Source organism: Seriola aureovittata, chromosome 24, assembly GCF_021018895.1.
Source record: "Seriola aureovittata isolate HTS-2021-v1 ecotype China chromosome 24, ASM2101889v1, whole genome shotgun sequence".
NCBI classification, from domain to species: domain Eukaryota; kingdom Metazoa; phylum Chordata; class Actinopteri; order Carangiformes; family Carangidae; genus Seriola; species Seriola aureovittata.
In genome coordinates this window covers 5,603,083-5,627,784 of record NC_079387.1, presented here as the reverse complement: position 1 = coordinate 5,627,784, position 24,702 = coordinate 5,603,083, and the positions used below count along the sequence as shown (strand labels likewise).

Here is a 24,702-nt window from a genome sequence, read left to right as displayed (position 1 = left end):
TCAGTATCATCCCTGCTTGCTCCACAAACTCTTTTGTTACTCAAACTTGCGACTGTCTTATACCAGATGAGTGGTGACACTGAGACGTAAGAGGCCTAATTCCAAAAGTTTTGAGATCTGGCACCAATCCCAGAGAAGGTCATGTCTGATAGGCCGTGCTCTTGCTTCCTCTGTGTATTATGTCAGTGTCTCCCTGCGACAAGCTGTACTTTCTCTGTCAGTTATTGTCTGTGACAGAGATGTCACTCTCAGCAGACTGGCCAGCACTCCGCTGTCCTGGGAGCTGTTTTTGGGATGGTGCCCTGGTGACTCAGGGTACAAGAGGTGGAAGTGGAGGATGACATCAGTGGCTGGCTGTCCCCCCCTCCTACACACAGACACACACAAAACACCCACCACCGAAAGAACAAGACAGGGGATGTGCTTCATTTGTGGCAGAGCCTGAAGCCTGTTGTTCCAAGTTCCTAGGAAAGTTTCTGATGTAAGCTTGAGCAACTTGACCCTGATATCTTTCCAACATGTTTCAAATTCATTAAGTAAACCAGAGGTTGGTCAACTGAGAATGCCAAATACGCAGAACAGCTGTGTCATATTTTGTATGAGCAAAGTAACAAGTGGGCTAGACAACATCTCACTGTAAAGTGACACTAACTGTGCGACATGCAATATCCCACTTCCCGAGTCTGTATATGATGAAGAAGCAGCATGCCAACGGTGGGAATCAGACAGCCATGAAGGGACTGCATCAAATTGGTTTTGATTTGGCGTTGTTCACATCCCAGGACTCTGGCATTCTCTCCACCCTTTAAGCAACAATGGCAGCAGTGTTGCAGTTGCGAGGCCTGTGGGCCAGGCAGTACACTTCACACTCTGGCTGTTGTTTACTTGGAAGAGGAGTATGAGGAGTGGGAGCAGCCATGAGGATGAAACTGCCACTTTCCAGAATGCTCAAATGTAGCTTGGGGCAGCAGTGCAATGCCGAACCATTATGACAACTAGAGGGTACTTCTAAAGAGTCAGTTTATACAAGCAGCCTAGGCAGGAACAAACAAGCAACTTTCATGTTTCTGATTCATATCACATATCCTGGGCTAGATCAGTTACTGCTTAATAATTATAACACTACAACTTTATTTTTTCCATCAAACAATCTGACTCAATTAGCAGGGACAGAGTCTAAATTACTTTTTTTTTTTTCCTTAGTAGCATTTCTGTATATCTCTGTAAAACACAGTATTATAAAAACAGCTGACACTTCTATGCCAACTCTCATCTAGCTTTCAGCTTCTTACCGGTTTCGGCATCTTTGCTTCCTCTCCTCCTTACACCCAACAGCTGAGAGGATAAATCCGTCACAGGACGACAAAAACACTTGTATAACAGGGCCTGAAAGCGAAACAGACAATTTTTTCATTAAGCACATGGTACGCATGACTGAAACAATATGAGCAGCTGCCTAAGTACAGGCGCTTGTGTTTTTAGGATTCCCTCTTTAACTATACGATCTAACAAGAAACAATACATTTAATATCAATGACAATTTATGTATAGAGATCTGTCAATAAAAGCCTGAATTCAGTGGTGTGGACAATATAAAAGCATAAAGCAGAGCCTAACAGAATATAGTTTCAGGAGAGAGGAAATAAGACAATCAGAACAGACAGATAGTTAGATTACTCTAAAAAAGATAAAGAAGAAAAAACAAAAATGAAATAAATCCCTTTCCTAAATCTGTTAATGACTACAAATCACAGAAACCTCAAACAGCCAGGAGCACAGAGAAGTGGTTTTACATTCATTCCAAACAAGCGTTACCACTTAGTGTACATATGGTAACTATTGCAAGAATGCGTATAGGGGGAAACTACTATACACATAATTCCTGTGGAAGAGACACAAATTAGCAGATATTTGAGTTTTTATCTATTTCACATTGCAGCTCACTACTGCATGCTCACCATTAATTAGACCCATTACTTATATCAAGGCAACTAAAAAAAATGTGATCAATAAATCAATAATTTTCTTTGGGATTTCTAGCCACACCTACCGTTGTTAAGAAGTGACAAGGCGCTGAACACAGGCTCACACAACTGGAGGAAGCAAGAAATCTAGATGAATTCAAATTCTCTTATTGTTTAGATTAATTATCACTACATGCTTTCATTGGCATATTCCCTTTCATATTTTCTGCAACATATATGTCACAGCACCAGGTATATTTGACCTGAAACACAACCCTGAAATGGTTCGGTAATGAGCTGCGTTGAACAGCAATTTGAGCCTGAAATGACCCAGGGAAGCTAAGAGTTTTTTGTTGTGTGAAAAACTCACATCAATTAGATCTGGATATTCATGGTCTGATGGCATTAGGCTCTGTCCTAGATACACTAATCACAATCTCAAAGTTGACAAGGTTTCTATTAGCAAAAGACAGAACAATAACACACCATAACCTGCATCATTATATGTCATCGATTGGGATGCTTTCTGTCACTGGGGCTAGCAGTTTTAATTAGTTTTTTAAAGTCCTAACATCCTTTACTTTGTCACTGCCATCTTCACATTTATAGACATTGTCATACAATACTGCTAGTTGAACAGCCAGATGTCCTCTGTTGATGTCTGGTAAAACAACACTAAATATTTTTAAGTCCAGGATTCACAACAAAAACTATCACAGGACTGTACTCCATTTTGGTAGCTGAAGGAGTAACAAAGATTATCATCATACGAAGGAAAGGTGAGTATAATTAAGTATTTATCTCTCTCTCTCTCTCTCTCTCTATATATATATATATATATATATATATATATATATATATATATATATATATATATGTTTATATATATATATATAAACAGTCAAAGATTGAAGAAATGATAGTGACGTTCAGGTAAAACTTGTAAAGATACCCGCTGAAGGTTTGAGTCGTAGCGTTTGTACTCCAAATGAAGACATGCCCACTTGTAGCTTGTAAGCAATTAGCTTGTCTATTTACCCGCCGAGAGTTGGCTTCCGTTACGTTGCAATTTAACCACTATTCACACAAATGGTAGTGAATAACAGTTACAGTCTTGGAAAACCGTTAGCTACAACAGTGGGTTGCACGACGAAAAATACACACATTTGACGTGTCCAAATGGCTTTACTCCTGAGTTTCACTGGTTAACACGGTGTTAGCTGTTCCACGACTCTTCTTTCCTAAATGCTGCTCATAAAGTCAAAAGGTGGCCCGTTGAAAGGCTGACATTTTCAAGATAGTGGGTGTAGTCTACATAACGGGACGAGCCTAGCTAGGGCTTGCCCCGCTCATACATACGAAGTTTGAAAGCACATTTTTTAACGTGTTGGGCCATCGTTAATTCACCACATTTGACACCACAAAAAAAGGAGAAGCAACCACAAAAATGTAACTTAACACTACGTAAGGCACACTGTGGTGCTTTTTACAGGTACAACTTCGTACAAACCAGCATTTATATTGCGTCGCATAAAATAAGAATCGCTCGAACACGAGGATATCCGCTATTGCATCAAACTTGAGGAGTAGCTCATCTTTTAGGGAGAGGCAACTCACCGGGGGGACGAAGTATATCTTTAAAAATGATGTATACGCCTGGTATCTTCAGGTGTGACAAAATATCCACGATGAAAAATCTGTTGTAGTTCCCGTCCCTTACCTCCTAGTGCTTTTGACGAGACAAATTCCCATAGACATAGAAAAACCGTTGAAGTCTAAACAACCATAAGGCGATTTGGGGTGCTGCTGTCGAGTCAGTCTGAATAAAATGCGATGACTTCCGGTCTCAACTTTAAAAATAAAAGCCTTACGGAAACGTACGAGGAAATATTGTAGTCTTTTGTAGTCTAAATTCTGTCAGCACAACAATAACAACAAGTACAGTTATGAAGAAACAAGTACAAAAATATTGCAAGTGCAAACGTAGTCCTCCCAAAATCCCATTTTGCAATCGTTTACACTACTATGGTCTATTCAACTGTGTTACTGCCTAAAAACAAACACACATAAATTAACAACGTTTTTTTGTGGCTACAGTTTCTCTCATCTTTCTAATCATCCTATTAAAAGCTCATTTTGAAGTTGAATTAATGTTGCGTTTCATTTTCTTATTGTGAAGGGGAAATGCCTTATTTCCCCTTTTCTCTCCAGTTATCTTCGTCAACTTGACGCAGTTAATTGTGGAGATATACAATATGGCTGTCAGTAGCCTAGAAGTGGATGCAAGGTATGTATGAGGCATGCATCGTGGCATATGATGTATGGGGGGGTGATTAATGCCGGTGGTCGACTGAACATGTGAGTTCCCCAGAACTGAAAGCAAATTGCACTTGCACCAAGACATTGACCATTGTGGAGTATCATCTTTTCTATTTTAAAATAGACTAGATCAGATGTAGAGCTCCCTTCCCCTGGCCCCCTGGCAAGCAGACTGCATCGATGCATTGGCTTGCACTGTAAGTTGTGTTCAAAGTGCGTACAAACATGCACTTCCAGTATTTTGCAGAATTTTAGGTAAGTTTCACCCTTAGCAGTTCATACCAGCTAGAGGATTTAGTGTGTAGACTCATAACAAATTTTTCTGTACTTATTTCTTCTACCACCAGATGTCATGGTGTCCCTTCTCTTTGTGTCCTAGAGGCGTTACTGAGGAGTTACTGAGAGCTCCTCATTTGTTGGATGTACACCAATCAGCCATAACAATATGACCACCTGCCTATTATTGTGTAGGTCCCCCCTTTGCTGTCAAAACAGCTCTGACCCATCAGGGCATTGACTCCACAAGACCTCTGAAGGTGTGCTGTGGTATCTGGCACCAAGACATTAGCAGCAGATCCTTTAAGTCCTGTAAGTTGCGAGGTGACGCCTCCACGGATTGGACTTCTTTGTTCAGGCATCATTTTGCCTGTTTCCAACACATCAACTTCGAGGACTTAATGTTCATTTGCTGCCTAATATATCCCACCCACTGACAGGTGCCATTGTAACAAGATAATCAATTTTATTCACTTCAACTGTCAGTGATCACATGTTATGGCTGATGGGTGTATTTCATTTATTAATTAAAATCCAGCCCACAATAGTAAAGAAATAAATAGAGCTGCTTAAAACCATGCGGTAAGAGGCCACACAAACTCATTCCTCAGCACACATACTGAACAACTTCCTGCCCCTCACCTCGACATTTGTTAACTATTACAACAATAATGTGACTTTCTATTCTCCATTGACTGTGTGTACAGCTTGATCTTAAAAGCTTGAGTCTGTTTAGTAAAGTTATTCAGATAATTCAGTGAACAAGTCAGTGTGACCTACAGGATAAAGGAGGAGGAGGAGGAGGAGGAGGCAGCAGTGAACTGGGTCCAGCTAATTAGGTGGTCGGGAAGCAGAGCTGGGGATGAAACATGCAGGTAAGGACACATACGCTTCTCACCAGCTTATGATCTGGTACACACAAACATGCACATTCACAACCGACCGACCACAATAAAACCCAAAAATCCTCGCCGCCAACTTTTCATTTGTGCAATCAATCAATGTAATTTCCTAATTGGACACACGGAGGCAGCGCAGCTCCGTCAGTAGGAACTCTAATTAATTTACAGAGGCGTCAGGTTCCTCATGCAGACGACAGCAAGCCAAACTCAATTACTGACGTGGTAGTTAAACGTTTGCACATCGACAAACGAAAACTACACACCCCATTCAATTAAAGCCTGGAGGCTTTAATTAATACAGTTAAGCTGACAATTCGGCATACAAGTCTTTTGCAAATTTGAATGCAGTAGGTTATAAATTTCATTTTAATTAGACATATGCTGCTTGTGTTGACGCCTGCTATTATGAAGAATTGCTCCCATGTGGAAAACTGGAAGTGAGTTTTGTGCGCTTTCCCTGGAAAACACCCATGCACTTAAAATCGGTTGTCTCCTCTCTTTTCCATGTGCTCTGGACATCCCCGAGGCCATGTTTGTGAACTTGGCTGTTAGAAGTGTCACATTGTATTGCATGAGGAACTTGCCTTGGTCTTTATTTAGCCTGGCATATCACCACGTCACAAGATCCAGGACCATATGACTAAGGGCATGCTGCTCTATTGTCAAAGCAATGAAAGAAGCCACTGTGTAGGGGTGGGGGTGGGGGGGGGGACTGGTAATTGGATGGGGAATTGGACATCAGATTTGCTTTGATTGTTCTTGCCAGAAGTAGTCAGGTGTGTGTGTGTGTGTGCGTGTATGTGTGTGTATATCTCTCTCTCTCCCTCACTGTGTGTTTGTGAGAGAGAGGGAAAGTCTGTGTTGTAAGACCAGATTGGATATTGTTGCACATCCCTCACGTGCCAGAAAGCAGCTTAGAATACTGAAATGAAACTCTGTGCTAGGACTAATTATGATCAGCTGAAAAATACACAAAATGCTTTAATCTAATGTGAATTTACCTGTAAAAAAAAAAAAAAAAAAAAAAAAAAAAAAAAAATCTACTATTTGGGGCCTTTAACTCTGATCATTCAGCAGATGTTGGCATAAATGAACAGTTTGACCTAAGTTGACCGTGCACGCCCAAATGCCAAGATAAATTGCTGCACAGCTCAATTGAATAAAAAGATCAAATTGGCGTCAGCAATGCTGTTAACACCAGCGAGGACAGAGGTGTGTGTCTGGTACACAGAGGCATCAATGTTGTTATGTGTTACGCAATTGCAAAAGTGCCGTCAGTGCTGTCCTGTATGTGTGTGTGTGTGTGTGTGTGTGTGTCTTCCTTCCTCCCCTCCCTCCCTCCCTCTCTGTGCACTGCTGACCAAATTAAATGGACAGTGCATCAGTCTCTTTCAGTTCTCATTATTCCTGCTGTGTCCTCTCACCTGGGTCTACTGCGAAGTACGCTCATGGCTCAAGTATTGTTTTTAGTCACTGATTCACTCTGACCGTTGTTGCTTTAGTAACATGTAGCATCTGTGCTCTTTTAGGAGCTGTGAAGTACATGTGAAGAGGAAAGTCTGCTGAGGTTTGGTGTCCGGGAGCAAGGATGGGAGACCAGCAGTCGGTGCCAGAAGAGCTGGAGAAATCGCTGGAGGTGCTGTCAACTATCAGTGGTAAGTCACTGCTAAAGTCAGTTTTTCTTTTTTTTAATCCTTCACACAGAGCTTCAATACAGAAGTCAAGATACTCGTACTCCTTAGCAGCAGGTGTTTGAGTTAGTCTGCTGGGGCCTGTTCCACCAAAGTACTGCTCGCAAGCGGTGCTAGTGTCCCGTTTCACAAATGATTGTCCCTCGCCAGGGCTCTCACATGTTCATGCATGGGTTGCAAGTGTGGTGTTTCATTTGATTGGTTAATTGTGAAAGTGATGTTGAAGTTATTTTGCAAGTCGCAGCGTGCATGTTGCAAATTTGTTCTGACGAGCCCACGGTTTGTTAAAATAGGGATTTTTACCTCGGGTGTCTTTCAGGGAGTTCCAGTAAAACAAGGAGAAATTTGACTCAGTGAGACAGTGTGAGAGTGACTGTACAGTTTACCATCATCTTCTCCCTATATACAGTTATACATGCACACATATATGCAAAAATGAGACATGAGTCAAATCTGAGGAGACTCATCAATCATACAATGTTCATTTGCTTTGAGGCAGGTCCCTGCTATCCCGCTGCCTCCCCATACGTAGCCTGACCCCCTTCACAGTAAGAGTCGCTAGCGCAGTGACGAGGACGTGATCCTCATTTGCTTCTCAGCTGAGAGACATTGGTCACCTTTGTCCGGTTATCCTCCAGTCTTTACTCTAACTCCTGTGCATTTATTGTTTAAACAAATTCTTATTAACATCAGAGTACTTCATTAATCCCAATGGAAGATTGTTCTAAATGCTAGGACCATCCACTAACTCTAATATGTGTTACAGCCAGTCACTTGAGTCAGTTTCAATTAATGGTGTGACTGTCTTCAGGCTGCAGTGACAGGTCTGCATCTCTTTGTTCCGTTATCCAGAAAAAGCCTGAATAATTCAATTTGTCATCACTGTGATTAGTTTTGAAGCCATTTACGAGACGGAGGGCACAGGTTTTGATCTCTCGGACTTGATTTAAATCTAATAGCGAAGAATGCCACTTAATGAGAAGTGCATGACCGTCATCGCTGGCTACTTTTGAAGTTTAAATGGGAACTCTTTGTGTGATTGTGTGATGATAAATTAGGTAAAATAAAGATAATGCGATAGACTAAGGGGGGAGGAGACCTTTTACAGATGGCACCAGTGTAATTTTAGTTTTTCCCCTGTCACCAGTAAGACGAGTCCAAACCTACTGATGCCACAGTTGGAAGGCCCTACTGTCTGAGCTGCTGAGTACTTCTTAGTAGTCATTAGTTCCTGGAAACAAAAAATCATCGTCATATAAACCAGTTTTTTCTTGGTAATGTTCGAGGATTACATGCTCCTGTACGAGCTGAGACATTTTATTATCTCTTGGGTTTTCAAAAACTTGACGTTAAGTGTAAAACATGTCATCAAGCTAAAGACTTAGAGCTGTTTTAAAGCGGTTTTCCTCCTGAACTTCCAGCAGACACATCCCAGAATGCATTTTGCACCGAACCAAGCGCAAGAGACGCAATGCTTTATGGGTCAGTTGGGCACGTCCAGTGAGCTCACGCCACATACATCCGCACACAAAGTCCACAGTTGGTTCGCACCTACATATTCATTTTGACATCATGAATAGTACGTTAGCGGACGGTGAACACAGCCCGTGACTTTCTACTTCTGTCTTCAGTAGTTTTTTGTTACCTTGACAACTGTCACCGTTATTCCCGCAGAAAAATCCCCGATCAAATAATGTATAATGTCTCCTCACATGACTTTGTACACAGAATGCCCCAGATAACAGTCAGATGAGCCCATTATTTATTCTGGAGGCTGCAGTTTGTGGTGCTGTCAAACTCTACCGTGTTATACAATCACCCCCATTGATATAAATAGGGTGGATGAAAACTTAATCGAAATTGGGAGCTTTTGAAAGCCGTTATCAGCTGTACATATCATGCTGGCAAAGACCAGGGTCATCATTCATGACACTCCTGCGAAGACCATCCTGGAGGAAAATAAGCAGCTGTGTTGTTCCTCCAGCATTGTTGGTTCCTATGGTTATTGTAGTCTAATTTCAGACCTGTGAATCACTGACCACATGTTTAATTTCCTTCAGTGGTTCAAATTCAGTAGAAGTGAAACAAAATGACCAAAAGTGGCACAGAGGTATCAGTTTCATATCATCTGCAAAAAGTTTTGTCGCCAGTCCTGCTGAGTCTTGCCTGCAGTGACGCTTTCAATATGTATGTAAAAGCATACGGGAACATTCAAAGCCATCTCTCCTCACACAGAGTCGTACCATCACCTTACTTTTAGACATTTTGTATTCATGTTAAACTTAAAAGAAATGACCTAATTTTGCCTGCAGTGTTGTTTTTGCGCTTGGGACAAACAAACACACATATGCCGAGTTAGTATAATTAGCTGTATGGGGATTGTGTCACAGCAGACCCTCCACCCTCTCTTCCTGTGATAAACACAGAGCAGACATGAAGTGAGATAAACAATCACACATTCGCAAGAGCAAACACAGCAGCCTAATCGGGGAGGGGGAGAGAGGCAGGCGTGCTGGAAGAGGCTTCACAGACCAGCTCATATATGTGGTATGAAACGCTTCTCGGACGCGACGATGTCTCTTTTGGAGTTAATTCAAGAGGGCCAGGAGGCGTTGAGTCGCCTGCTTCACAATCTGTCCGTATCTGTCAGTCTGTTGACCCGACACACGCACCACAGCGGGGGCAATCGACCGGTCCGGAGAAGAGGTTAGTGTAGTTTTGAGCGTGTGGAACTGTACATGTCCAAAGTGTCTCCTGGTTCTCTGTTATTTCAATCAATGTGACAGGATGACAGGACAGGATTTCCTATCACCACAGGGAGATTCCCCACTTGCTGTGTTTTCCCTCATTATTCTTACAAAATAGAAGAACTTCTCTCTTTAGTTTCCTGCTGATGCTTCAGCATGTCAGCAGCCGTTTGGATGCCCTGGAATTTGACTGTAGGGACTACAGAGTGAAATGAAACACTGTCTGTGTGTGTGTGCTTCTCTTTTTATATCATATTTGAGGAGTTATTTATAAGGAATCCATGTGGTTATTGGAAATGTGGTTTACATGAAGGGTTCCAAATATTTTCAGGTGCAAATTTAGGGATTTAACGCCAAAAACAATATTCAGGTTTTGCTGGAGTTGCAGCATTTACCTGAAGAAGACGAGTGACTTTACCCCAAATTTAGCTTAAATGAACCCGTCTTTGAATGAATTATCTTATTTTGAAGGGGTTTCTGCATGTAGCAGTAAAGCCACACCTTAACTGAAAATATAGGGCCTTTTAAAAAAAACAAAACAAATTCAGGAACCCAGTTTTTGTTACGCAGAAGCCTCACTTTAATATTAATATTCATATTATCTTTTTAAACCAAACAAATAAGGGATTTTGTTTCCTAGTGGGAACTTAATCATCATTACCTTTTTGATCTGCCTCCATCTTTATTTTTGGACATATTTCTTGACTGGTAGAGGAAATAATAAATGTTATTTTAGATCACTATAAGATCGCCCTCCTGTTGTTTTAGTAGCCTTAGTCTGATGACCCCTGCAAGTAGAGCTGTGAATTTATAATTTATATGTTTGTAGTCAATTGCACTAGCTGTCACTTTAAGGCAGATTCTCCACTCTGAGAACACACTCTCCTTGAACACAGCACTCCTTGGTGTTTGACCTCGGTAACTGATTGACATGAAATGGCCCTTGTGACTGGCTAATTGATAACTTGTCTCAAGTCTCAATACACCAGCAGTAGAAGTGTAAACGTGTGTTCACTAGTTGGATAGTTGGATAGCGAAGGGGCAGGTAACACCGAGAAACGAACCCGCATCAAACACAAAGTCAAAGGAACTGATTAGAAAGACAAGCACACTGGTCGACCACTGTTTGTACATGTCATGTCGGCCAGCCTTTGCTGTGGCCGACAACCAGCGAAAAGGGAGCCGAACAACAAATGCACCCAAACTAACGGAGAAGGTGAGTGCTGTTGTAATGGATGAAACTCTAATCGACTGCTCCTTGGAACCTGTTGAGTTGTGTGGACGAGAAGAAGGGAAGAAACGTAACGCTTTGGGGTCATTTAATGTCACAGGTTCAGACGGTTCAAGAAGAAACTGCATTGATTGTTATAGAGTCATGCGGCACAGGCTGATCAATATTTGTCTCTCACAAGGCCAGACACCAGACAGGTCAGATGATTCATCTTTTTAGACGTTAGATTGATTTCTTTCTTTTTTTAAGGTTGATTTTGTGGCTCTTTATGTATTTTAAAGGTTTCTGAGATAACGCTTAGAAGCTGCCTCAGATTTTACAGCTCTGGCTTAAGCAACATAGTCTGACAACAAGCAGCCGTGTGTGTTTGTGTAGTTGTGTTGACGCTATAAATGAAAGGCTTTTCTTAGTTAGAGGCAGGAAGTTTAAGGCTGGACTGTGATCACTTCATTTTATGTAACTTTTATCCACTCTTATTTTTGAATCTTAGTTTTATTGTGAAATGATTTTATTACATAATTTCATATCCAGGTTGGCACCCGTTTTAGCCAGTGCATACTAAGACTTGATATTACATGAAATGATTATGTTTGGAAATTAGTTGCAGATGTGTGTTTGTTTGTGTGTGTGTGTGTGTGTGTGTGATGTGTGTGTGTGTGTGTGTGTGTGTGCGGTTATGGTGGCAGCTTCCGTGGCACGACATGATTATTTATACCCTGAACATGGACTGTTTTGCTCAGTGAGATATCGGTGTGCAGATTTCCACAGCGGGAGGGGAAGGGCAGAGTAAAGAGGTGTGGTGTAATTGCTCAAGAAACTTTGACAGGTGTGTGTGTGTGTTGTGTGTGTGTGTGTGTGTGTGTGTGTGCGCATGGGAGAGATAGACGGGGTGCGTTTAAGGAGAGTAGGATGAGGCAGGCGATACTCTTCTCTCTACCTGTGGAGATGAAGGCGATAAGGGAGGAAGAGGAGAGCGGACGCGGGGACATGGTGAAGGAATGTGCAGGAAAACTGGAATATGGAGGAGAGAGGTTTGTCTGCATCTCACCGGAGGAGATGGAGAGCTACTACAGATACGCCCAGCGCTGTCAACAGCTACATAGTGAGTTTTATCATTGCGGGTTAACTGTAGTGTGTAAGGTGTGTCAGTGCATGGACGGGCTCCTGTTGAAATTGAGGATCGCAATCTTTTTATTTGATGGGAAATATACAAATGAACACAAACTGCAGCTTTTCTACAAATGCCTTTTCTCTTAGTTGTGTGTGTGTTTTTTTTTCACCACATGATGATCACTTGATGCATTTTTTGTACATGACATGTTTCTGCTCTATGAAAAGCTGAGATATGATGCTGTGGATTTCTTTTCAAATTCCTAAACCCAAATGGCTTCCTACTATTTTCTATCGCCATCTTTTTTAGATTAAATAACTGCAATTCGCATCAAGTTGTCATCATTATCCAGATTTTGCCTCGAGTCATCAGATTTTTCTTTTTTTCTTTTTTAAACTATTCAATCTACTTATGAAAAGTCCTTCATAACTTCTCACAACCTGCTGCAACGTGAAACATTCAGAAAGCATCAATTCATGTTTAACAAACCTTCTCTGCTGTCACGTCTGTTCTCCGGGAAGAAAGACCATCGACTACAGCTGCTGAAAACAGTATGCATAATCTTATTATGGCTGTCTCGGTAAAAAGAGTTTATGTCAACCGGCTCTTCAGCTGTTCGTTTTCCAAGCCAGGGAGCATATAAAGCTGCACTGGTTCGCTGCACAGCGATAACTGTCTCCTGTGGCCCATCATAGGAGACCAATGTGGGAAAAGAGCGATACAGTATACTGCTACATCCTTATTTACTCAAGGTGGTTCAATAAAAGGTGCAATAATAACCTGACGGCCTGTGTGCGTGTGACAGAGATAGGAGGTTAGGTGTGTATGTGTGTGTAAGACTGCTGAGTATTTGTACACCACTGATCACACACTGGGTGTCTGCATGCATTGTGGGAAGTGTGCAGTTTGCTGGATGATGTTAAGATGCTGCTGGCTTGTCAGAGATGCTTCAGGTCTATTCTGGTCCACTTCCTGTGAGCTTTGGTCTGTATTTAGAGACGATACGTGTATTTTTAGCAGGAGCTATTCTAGAAATGCTGTGTCAAAGAGACAAGTGCTGCGTTTTTGCTCTTGATCTTATTTTCCCCCCTCGCTGTTGCCATACCGACTCGCATTTCCCATCACCTGTTTGTTCTTGGATAAAAACGAGGGTGGCTACAAAATTCAAAAGTGCTTGTGCTCGCAGGATTTGGGGAATAAACATTTCATTTTGATGCACCATCAAAATCACATGGTTTTGTGATGGTCAGCAGTCCTGTTTTCCTGAACAATGACCATCATGACTTTCAAAACTTCCTCTTTCACGGCTAATCTCATGTTTATCTTCCTTATCCCATCTCTCTCTATCTGACACTGTCACACTTTTGGTTTCTTTGACCCGTTTGACACCCGGTGACATCTCGAGCTAAAACCCCTGCTCATCACGATCATTGCTGGTTTTCCACAGTTTTGCTCTGTTTTTAATACTTTCAAACTTGTTCTGTTGGATCCTAGTCAGGGGACACACTTGGCCAGGGCATTGGTTTCACTTTTCACTTCTTTAGAAACGTATCTTTTGTTGGTTTTTTTCAGTGTTTCTGGGATCATGGTAATGATAAATAATAAATTCCTTTCCTGTCGGGCGTCTTGAGACTGTGAGTCATCTATTCATATATGCCAGTTATCTGAATATGAAATTATGACACAGCACTTCTTGTGATTTAAACCCGCATCACCTCTTAGTCAAACTCCTTTCAGCACCGACTTTATTGGAGGGTTGTGAGTTGGATTTGAGCCTTCATTGTAGTCTGTGCAGCATCCCGGCAGTATTGAATTTGTCTTATTGGGTTAGAACATGGAGGATTAATGACCGACTGTAAACGAGGTCGCAGCGTTCTGACATAGGAAACCTGGATGAGGGTTGTTTCTTGTAAAATAATAAAAGACTTGTGACAAAATCAGTCACATGTGCAAAGTATGAGTTTTACTCTAGTCATTTGATTGTAATATAAAAATAAAACTAAGGCAATCTAAGTGCAAAGAGTTATGAACAGACGACCTACTTTTATTGATCAGAGGCCGGCAGAGATGCTGGCGCTGATTTTAGCCAACAGATGAAGTGTTTTTAGAAAGACTAAACAATAAGTTGATTCTTTTAACATGAGTCGACATTGGCTTTATGTCCTTTTTAATGGCATCTCGTTGCTTTTGAAAGCGCTTCAAAATCAAGCCTCCAAGCACAGAGCTTAATATAGAGGCTCTTAAATCAGAGTTGACAGGTGCAAACTTAAATGTACAAGCTTGTGACCTTCTCGAAAGCGCTATTCATAGCACTGCACATTATTATTGCCCCTATTATTATTATTATTAACCCTAACCCTTCCATATAATCTGGACACATCTTCACTCCAAATAAAAGAAAAATGTTTCCCTTTGGATCCCCCACCACACTCCTGTCACCTTTTAACATGAATCCATTTGTGCTGCAACCTTCAAAAACTACTGAATCATTTTCAAAAACTTATTTACTTATTTAGAATCAAGATTCCCTAAATTATGGCGTGTCATTTTGATAGAAAACACATCCAATGATTAGAAGATGAACATATAAAAAGAATTCATTTAATAAAGGGAACTAGCACGCAGAGGTGTGGATAACATAACTGTGTAAGAACTAGATCTTATTTCCATGTTGAATGTCCCATTGTCTTCACAGTGCAACAGACACTTAAGTTTTATAACTTCATTAGGTGATTGAGATTATGTAATTCCTGAGCGCCACGCTCTTTAGTTAATTAGCAGTTTCTGTGTGCATGTTATGTTTAGCCTGCTCTGACCGGGTCAACTTCAGCTCGTCGTAATTAGGCTGTCAAGAGCTGTGTTTCGGCAGACTTCCTGTTTCTGGAATCTTATCAATGCAACTGCTGAGTAATAATTAATAGATAAACGATGGATCCGAGGTTGAATTTTATTCTATAAAAAAATTCCAACTGTCCCAATATAGTAATGGTTAATTTTCTCTGTCTAGAAAGTAATTTCTGCAAATGAAATTTAGCTAACCCGGCTCTAACTCAAAGTGACATGTTTTTTTTTTTTTTTGCAGTCAGACATTTATGGAGACAGTTTATTTTGACAGATGGGACACAGGAGTCTGTCTTAACCCCTAACCCAGCCAAACAGGCTGCCTTCTGTCAAGTCTATGTGACAAGTCAACACGTCCAGTATGTGAGGACTGTAATCTTGGACCATGGACCAAACAACTGCAACCTGCTGCACGTCCTCATCTCCAAGCTGTAGAGTGGTCCAATTGTTTTGCCACTTGTTCACACCTTTTTCATCCTCCTACTTCTCCTCTGCTTCTTGTTTTGTCCCATGAGTCACTTCTCTGTTGGTGTCTTCCTGTTTATGCTCTAGCCGGCCAATAGTGTTTGATCCTGGAGCGGAAGGAGTCAATAGTGTTTCGTCTTTGCCAACACAGACATGGTGGTGTGTATGTGTGTGTGCGGGGGGGGGGGGGTCTCAAATAAATAATTCAGCTGGGAGTTATTCTAGCTGTCGTCTGCACCACATCCCACATACAGGTCTGCCTTACATCCCGTATTCACACACCGAAGTCTGCTCTGCATCCCATGTAAACACGCACACATGCACATTCACACATCATTAAATATTTTTAACCTAGAGGCTTTGCATGTATCCTTTTAACCCCTGCTCTGCTAAATACTTATCAGCCTTTTTTTCCTCAGTTTAAGTCGAACACATGAACTCCTGAAAACGACAGGAAGTAAATTTAATTTGAGCCGCTCTAGCATGATGACCCTTTCATAAAAGAAGCTCAAAGCTCCTGCCATAATAACTCCCATCATGTGGCTGCTGTCAGTTGTTGAGAGGTGTCATACAGGAAGTTTCACAAAAACTAATAAAATCCACTGCCTGCATCAAACTTCTGGAGTGTACTGAAGTTTAAAGTGAGTTAAGGGTGAAGTCATTAGCTGTAATTACACCTTAGTATTGAATAGATCATGTGAAAGTATAGTAAAAAAATTCTAGTTGAATTATCTCGTATATATAAAAATGTAGGGCCTAGCTGGTGCATAATTGGACAGTGACTTAAAAAAAGACATACAAATACAATACTAAAAGGATGATTCTGCTTTAGTACAACTTGGGCCTCGTTTTCAGATTCTATCACCCATTTCTGATAATTGAAACCATGTTATTTTTTAGGTAAAATCAAAAGTGAATGTCTGAAATATTGGGCTTTTTTTCTTCCTTTTTTTTTTTTTTTTAAAGAACTGAGATGAGTGCTGAGAAGTAAGATAGTGTCATATCCTGAGGAGGCCACCAGTGTCCTGGTTAACAAGAAAAACAGTTACAGTGTGTGTTGTGACTCATGTCAGATGTCGCCAGGGTGTGTTGCATTTAAGATCCAGATGGTTATAAACCAGAATGATCCTTTAATATTACAGAGTGAATTGCTGAAGTGTTTGAAAAGTTACTAGAGCCACTGTTAATTATTTCTGTCTCGAGTAACGGAACAAAACTGAACTGAAAAACTGGTCGTCTTTACTTATCTCCTAATGTGCCAGAACACAAATAAACTCATTCTGAGGTCTGACTTTACTTGTTTGAACAAACATAAATCAAAGCATTTGGAGAATAGATCAAATGTGTCTGTTACTGTAAATCAGCGATCAGTGGGTGAAACCGGCGGCTGTCAGAGCTTCTGGGGGACAAATCACTAGAGACAGGAAATGAACCATTATAAACCCTCTGCCTTTTCCTGTCCCATGGCCAACATGCTCTATCATCTAAATCTGACACAAGGCAAACACACACACACACACACACACACACACACACACACACACACACACACACACACACACAGTTATTGCAAAAAACCTTCATTGTCACATTCAGATCTTTTCAAATCCTCTCGGCTCAAACGCTCCTGACCTCAGACTAGGCGGAGAGATTCGTCTTTATTTTAACCTTAATCTAATTCTTAATCTCACACATCCTTGTTTTTTTTTTTTTTTTTTTCATCTCCTCGTGCCTAATCTCTATAATTCCTACCACCATTGCCCCTGAGACATTTCCATATTTTATTTGATATTTCAGTAAATGTTGACCCCTGCCATTAAAAGAACTGCTATTATCATTCAGAGAAGACTTAAGAGTGTATCATATGTTTGACTATTTTAAAAAGAACATCAGTCTGTTGATGAATCTGATTCTCCTTGATTTAGATTTAAGCATCTACATTAAATAAAATCAATGCAAATGGCTTACGACACCAAAAACAACCATCTTAAGTGGATCCTACAATTCCCATAATGCCATTCAGTATTTTTTTGTTATTGCCTGGGAACTCCGTGCTCCCTATACGCAATACAAGCCTTCTGTTAATAAATTTAGGCTTCAAAACCATGTCAAATAATCCTGGGGAACTAAAATTGGTGCAGTGCCTTTAATTTTGAGGACTACAAAGTGCAGCTTGTAGCACGTAAAACCTTTAATTACTTTTAAGTGACTTGCTAATTTTAAAGCCGCAGCCAAGCTAAATATTATTCCTCCACCTGTTTGTACTTCAGACTCCATCCTTTGAGGTTACTTTGTCTAGAAGAGCTTACTCATGTTTTAAATGTCAAAGATTGTGATATGTGGCATATTGTATTTCGGTTTTACCATCTTTTTTTTAATTGGCCAGAATGATTGAGTTACATTGTTGAAGTCCTCTGCTTTACATACATCTGCCCAAGCTTGTGGTGAAAACATATGAAGCTTCAGGGGAAACGAGGTTGAGCAGGAACACTATGCGACAGGAGAAATGATCGCCTGCCATCTGTATGCGTTGTTGGTCAGACGAGGGGGATGTGAGGAGTTACTGTATTACTGTTGTTAGAGTTACTGTTGATGTGAATGAGTGTGAACATGCTGGCGAATAAACTGAAGCAACAGAAAATGTTTGTGTAGCTCAGCAGGGCGACGTCTTATAAACTGACCTCCTGAGGGTCGATTCACATTTTCACCAGTCCCTGCTTCTGTGTGTGTGTGTGTGGCACACTGGGTCCCCCTGCTGTCTTTACTGGCATTGTGTGTGTGTGTGTGTTTGTGTGTTTTGTGTCTGTGAGAAACTGTGAGAAAAAGCAGAGACTAGCAACTCTGTTCCCTCTGGCACTAACATGAGTGTTGTTTTTGGACCGGTTACAGTCCACACATTTGAAATCATGTTTGCGTTACATTAGTAACATTCTTGGAGTCCAATATTCTGCCAGCCTGATGCGTTCACATGTTGGTCTGAGTCCGAGATATCTGACTCTTAAAAGATCAGCTGCAACAAAGCTTTGTATTCAAGAGCTCATTCACCGAACCCAGGAGGTAAAAAACAAAACATGAACTTGTGATTTTTGGTTTTTCATTAAAAAAACAAAGTTTATGAATGTTGGTCTTTCATGTGTCTGCAAGTAGACTTTTCATTACATCCACATTGAAGCTAATGGAAGGAAGGCAGGGAATGGAGTTATAAACCTAAGAAAAACGACACCTCAGAATGATCAGAAACATGTAAAGTGCAGAGTTTGTTTACAGGTTGTAATATACTTTACTGAGAAGTTTAATCATTTCAAATCTACCACTTTGTGTGTTCCATTACTGGCAGCATCAGGATGGATACTTCGCCAAATAGTAATATAAGTCCATAATTCATTTTACTAACATAGATTTTCCGGGTAATAATAGCAACACATCGTGTAGAGGCAGAATGAAGCAGCACATCCACATCTGTCCATAAAGAGATTTAACAGTCGATGTCGAGCAAATCTAACCACATTTTGCACGTTTCAGATAAGTTAACTTGCCTTTACACTGTACGCCGCGACCGTCTATAGCATATTTACATATTTCTATTCAAATTTACAATGCAACAATACATATTAGGTTTATTTCCAGGCTTCAGTCAAGAGGGGGAAAGGAAATACATCAACTCGCAAACTGTAAACAGACTTTTTAAAAAACAATTGCTATCGACCGAGCGATCTTTGATCTGAGCCGCTGATGACCATATTTCATCGAGATCGAATCACAGACATTAATGCAGCAATCTGATCGATCAACATCGAAGACTAACGAGAATAATAAATCATTAACATACGGTGTGTGGTGGAGGGGGAGATACTACAAGTACATCTTTGTTATACTCACTTATAATATTAATAATAATCTCTTTGTTTTGATGTTATAAATATACAGAAGACATAATCACAAGCTTTTGGTGTGGTAATATAACAGTGTCTGGTTAAATAATCAGAGAATCTAGCTGGATAATGTTGGTCTGATGTGGTTTTTAATTGCAGTTACTCTTGATTCTATTATTATAATGAGCTCAGACAGTTCTGGGAAGTCCTGTGTGAATAAATGAATTAGATTGTGAAAAGGAACTTTAATCAGTTCTGTTGCTTGTTCCTTTGTGTGTGTGTGTGTGTGTGTGTGTGTGTGTTTTATTTATTCAGGTTTTTCCATATTCTGTCACATGTAGTTTTTCTCTATCTGTGAAATGTGAAACTGGTGGGGGGCGGGCCATCTGAAACTCCGCCTCACTGGCTGGCACAAATGAGGAGGGGGGAGGTGTGTGTGTGAGAGTGTGTGTGTGTGTGTGTGTGTGAGAGAGAGCGTGTGTGTGGGCTGCGCCGTGCAGTGACAGCTCAGTAAGCGGCTGAAGTCCTCGGCTGTGGCGGAATGGACTGCCTGAACTTTCACCGTGATGTCCTCTGACAGAATATGTGGCCGTGTGTGAATGTGTTGTAACTGTGTGTGTGTGTGTGTTTTGTGTGTGCATGTGTGCATGTGTAAGAGGGAGGCATACATGTACCCGCATGCCCCACAATGGCTCTGAACCGAGTGTCTCAACTCTGCCACGATATCACCAGGCTGTGGCTGCAGCTGAAGATGATGACAGGTACAGTGTGTGTGTGTGTGTGTGTGTGTGTGTCTGTGTGTGTGTGTGTGTGTGTGTGTGTGTGTGTGTGTGTGTGTGTGTGTGTGTGTGTGTGTGTGTGTGTGTGTGTGTGTGTGTGTGTGTGTGTGTGTGTGGTAAATAAGAGAGGTAGAACAAGACCTGTGAATTTGATATTAGAGTGTGTACGCAAAACTTGCTTCGTAGAGAAAGACAAGAAGACTGAGAATTCTGCAGGTGCTCCCCTGTGTGTGTGTGTGTGTGTGTGTGTGTGTGTGTGTGTGTGTGTGTGTGTGTGTGCGTGTGTGGGTGTCTGTGTGTGTGTGTGTCTATGCGTGTGTGTCGTTATCATGTGCAATGGCTTCACAGGTAGACCAGGTGGTTAAGTAGAGTTAGTGTTTTATGTTCGTCCAGCCTGTAATCCGCAAAGTCAGAGAAGCTTCAGTGTTCATCACATCCTAATAACTATGCAAAAATGTTAATTAGATATCTGTTAATTAGATACCTGGTTCAGGGCTGCAATCAACACTACAGAGTAGTGATATGGAGCAATGTTTTTATGCGTTTGTATCATTGAAGCGCAGATTAAAGCATGCACATACACGTTCCTGCATGATTTAAAATACTTTTCAAATATTTAACAGTTATTATATTAGGTATGACACATTCTTGCACGTTTCAAGCTAACTATGAAAGTATATCTTTCCACACATTTGTCCATGAAACTAAATCTCTAAAAAACGAGGATGTTATGGTTTTTATCACTTGTATGGAACCATACATGTGATATTAAAGCCTTGTAAAATCTCTTTAAGGAGACTGACAACTCACTGGCTGAAAAGCCAACTGCATGCGTTCAAGACCAAAGACTGTAAGAGACAGAGACTGCGCAAAAACCACCACAAGCAAGTCTGAGATAACTAGAAAAAGAATTACGTTCATCTCACAATTCTTTTACAAAAATCATTCATAGAATCTTTACCAAAAAAATGTGTTTGTGGAAACAAGAAAAAAGCTTAGACCAGGAAGTCAGCAATGTCACCATGAATCATCTTCTGGGGGCCATGAATATCCTTCCAGAAATATTGCAATCTGGCCAGTAGTTATTAAATATGTTGGACAAAATGTTGAACAGACCGGTCATAAACTATCATAGCTCACACACATAAACATTCAGAAGAATCATCATTGTGTAACAAATCACCCCTGCTTTATAAATAGAAATAAAAGCAGTTCATAAATGAGCGTAAACAACTTTATGAATGATTTAAATGAATGAACATGACCTGACTTTGTTATCCACATCGATTTTGTCTCATTGCACAAAGATGCTTTTTCTTACTCAAGGCATTACTGTCCATCAGTTACATAATCCAATCTAAAGTGGACAGAGTGCGTGTGTGTGTGTGTGTGTGTTTTTTTTTGTGAGGTTTGTCCTTCCTCACTCAGTACAGTACACATCAGCGCACCCTGATGGCATGTTAATCACGTTTGTCCCATTAACACACAGCGTTTCCTCTTGTCAGTGTCAGAGCAACATGAGGACAAAACCCCTTTGAGTGTTTGAATGTCAACATCTCTTCCCTTTTATTTCCACTCTCAGCTGTGTCTCTGTGTGTCCATTGGTTGACTCTCTCATAATATAATAAGAGTATATGAGTGTTGACAACAATCCATAGAGACTTTGTCTTGCTTTTCTTGGCTCTCTGTGGGGTTTTTTCAGGTGTGTGTACAGTGCGGTGTGTTTGTGTGTGTTTGCTCTGCGAGCAGATGGACTGTATGAGCCCACACACACACACAAACACACACACACACACACACACACACACACACACACACACACAAAAACACACACTCAGAAACACACACAGATAGTAAGTACCTAGGCATCAACCTTGCAGAGCGTTGCTTTTTGCCAAGTCAAGATTAGAAGTTGACAAGTCTCAGCTAAGCTCCCAGAAGGCAATCTGCCACATGGATCTATGTGTGTGTGTGTGTGTGTGTGTGTGTGTGTGTGTTTCTCAGAAGAATAGGAAACATTGCTTTAAAAACACTTGATGGTATTGGATTTGGCAGCAGCGGCAGCTCATGTAACGCACTGTTCCTTTCAGTCAATGTTTTTTATGCCCGTGAGCCATTAACAGCAAACAGCTGGTAGTTAGCTTCAGTATATCAACACAACAGGACGAGATAGCAAGAGAACATAATCGATAAAGTCAATACAGAGCTAAATTGGATTAAACAGATGGGATGAATCTTTAATGACCCCCGAGGGGGGAGGAAGTCAAACGTATTGATCCCACAGCTCCATTATGAGGACTACTGTCACATAATGATTATGTCATGTTTGGACTTATGGCATCCAAATGTTTTTAGTTATATGGCTAAGTTTCATTGTGTAGTTTTAGTTGGGGGGGTTGCAAGACTGGATCCTACACTTCCCACAATGCAACTCAAAAGTATTCCTTTTCATTTTACCCTCCCGACCTGGCAAACAGTAATTTCTTCAAAATAAACTTGAACTATAAATTTGGTGCAGTGCTCCCTTTAACATGCTTTATGTACATTGTGCAAACCTGCTGTCGTATGTCAAAATAAAATAAAAATAAATAAGAAACTTTTAGAACTTGATGATGAAATTACTTTGAAAAGCTGCATTTCCTGTGCTGGGGCACTGTGCGACAATTCAGACCATTTCTTTTCAGCGTGGCCCTACAGGCTTTTGAAAAGAGGGATCACTTTCTCTTGAGGGCCGCTGACCTTTTTGATTCTGACCTACTCGACTTCACCACAGTTACAACGGTTACCAGCTTATTACGAGGATCAGAGTGCTGGGAGAAAGTCTCTGTACTCTCGACGTTTACTTTCCTCTATGAGGAGGTCGTTTTATGCAACTTCTGTGGTGCATATCCACTTAAACATGCTGGTAATCACATGCACATTATGCTAACACCTCATGCAAGGAGGTGTTAGTTATCTCCAAGAGATAAGTGCATGATGTCATTATGTAAAAAAAAGTCGTGTCTGGTTTTTCCTACAGCTGCAAGTTTCTTTTAGGGCAAGTAAAAACACAGTCCTCCTGGATTCTTGACTTACTGGCTGCCTCCTTCTCCTTCTCTCTGCGGATGTCATTTTCCTTTCTCTCTCCCCACTCCATCTTTCTCAGTTTTCATGTTCTTTGTTCTGTGTAGTTGACTGGTAAGCTATGGCCAGAGGCAGCTAAAAAAAAAACAAACCAAGGCTGTAGTTATATCTGGTGGTTTTACTCTCAGCTGAGCTTTTACTGAATGTTTTTTTTTTTTCCTCTAATGGTGGAGAGAGAGGAAGGGAGGAGGACCTGGATTTAAACCCACAAGATTGCGAGTACATGCTTTGTAGTTCAGTGAGCAGACCACAGATCTCCCAACAGCTATTCCCACGAGGGAGCGAGTCTTGTTGCAGGGCGTTTGTTCCTGTTGCAGGTGAGAGGTTCAGTGCAAAAGCGGTGACCTTCCAGGTGCAGAAAAGGTCGAACCAGCTACCAGGCCAGTGTGGTAGCTGTCAGATACTCACAGCACAGCATGATCATCCATGTGTTGGCTCTGCTGCTCTGTCTATTCAGACTCTACCTGCATTTACTGCAGAACAAGAGGAAGTATAGTCTGGTGGTTTAAACTTATTTCAATTAGTTGTCGTCGCAGATGATTGGATGTCCAATCGGTCGTTTTTGCGACATGTTTGAACGCGTTTTCTTTGAAGACTGAATGGGGAACTCGGCCTCTGAACGGGTGTGTGTCTCTGTGTGTGTGTATGTGTGTGTGTGTGTGTGTGTGTGTGTGTTGTGACGGCAGCGCAGACAGAGGGACAGTGGTGTGTTGTTTTGAGATGATGATGCGAACCATCTATTCAGTAGATCAGGGCTCGCTGCCAGTGACGGCGTCGAGCCTGAAGCCATTGTTTGGAGGAGGAGCGCGTCACTTTTAAATCGCCATCTTGCAGAAAATGAATATAGATAATTAAATAGCTGCATGACACACAGCTGACGGTGTGAATAATATATAAAAAATCACAAATTTGCAGATTTTTAGAGTTAAAATGATTTGAAATGAAACTGGGTTTTTATGTGTTTTAGACCTAAATTAATATAAAATAATGATGCAGGTTTTAGAAGCCTGTAATGCCACACAGACTGCTTGTTTTTACCTCTGTACCGGATCACATTGAAGTGTCTACACTGAATGTAGTGCGGCAGTAATGGTCATATTAAGCATCTTTAGAACTGGGATAATTTCTAGAAAACTCAGTTTAAATAAACGTGATATTAATGTGAGTGACCAGAGCTGAACAGTCGAGCTTGAATTCCTGTGACATCAGTAATATTTGAATGTTTGTCTGGTTGCTGCTGGTTTTTCTGATCCACTCTAATTCAAGCTTTGTGTTCGGGGATGGGGATGGGCACACACACATACACACACACAGACACACACACACACACCAGGACACTGTTGGCCATGACCCAGTTGTTGTTCGGCATGGTGTGTGTGTG

General features: G+C 41.0%; 2 protein-coding genes across 5 annotated transcripts in view; one reads left to right on the top strand and one right to left on the bottom strand.

The window, feature by feature from the left end:
- Positions 1-24,702, bottom strand: part of LOC130165174 (radixin-like) — a 55,535-nt gene that overhangs the window by 16,933 nt on the left and 13,900 nt on the right. The window contains exons 1-3 of one of the 4 annotated variants that reach the window (XM_056370176.1): positions 3,582-3,789; positions 2,051-2,093; positions 1,293-1,386 (exon numbers count right to left, since the gene is read on the bottom strand). In XM_056370176.1, the coding sequence (XP_056226151.1) occupies positions 1,293-1,304 (12 nt within the window). In that variant the 5' untranslated portion in view covers positions 1,305-1,386; positions 2,051-2,093; positions 3,582-3,789. Of the gene's footprint in view, positions 1-1,292; positions 1,387-2,050; positions 2,094-3,128; positions 3,146-3,581; positions 3,790-24,702 lie in introns of those variants that run through there. The other 3 variants (XM_056370175.1, XM_056370178.1, XM_056370177.1) reach the window with 3 other exon arrangements.
- mcf2la (mcf.2 cell line derived transforming sequence-like a) overlaps positions 11,988-24,702 on the top strand; it is a 40,473-nt gene continuing 27,758 nt past the window's right edge. Inside the window, exon 1 of the mRNA XM_056370174.1 lies at positions 11,988-12,232. Coding sequence (XP_056226149.1) covers positions 12,040-12,232 — 193 coding nt within the window. The 5' untranslated portion in view covers positions 11,988-12,039. The remainder of the gene's footprint in view (positions 12,233-24,702) is intronic.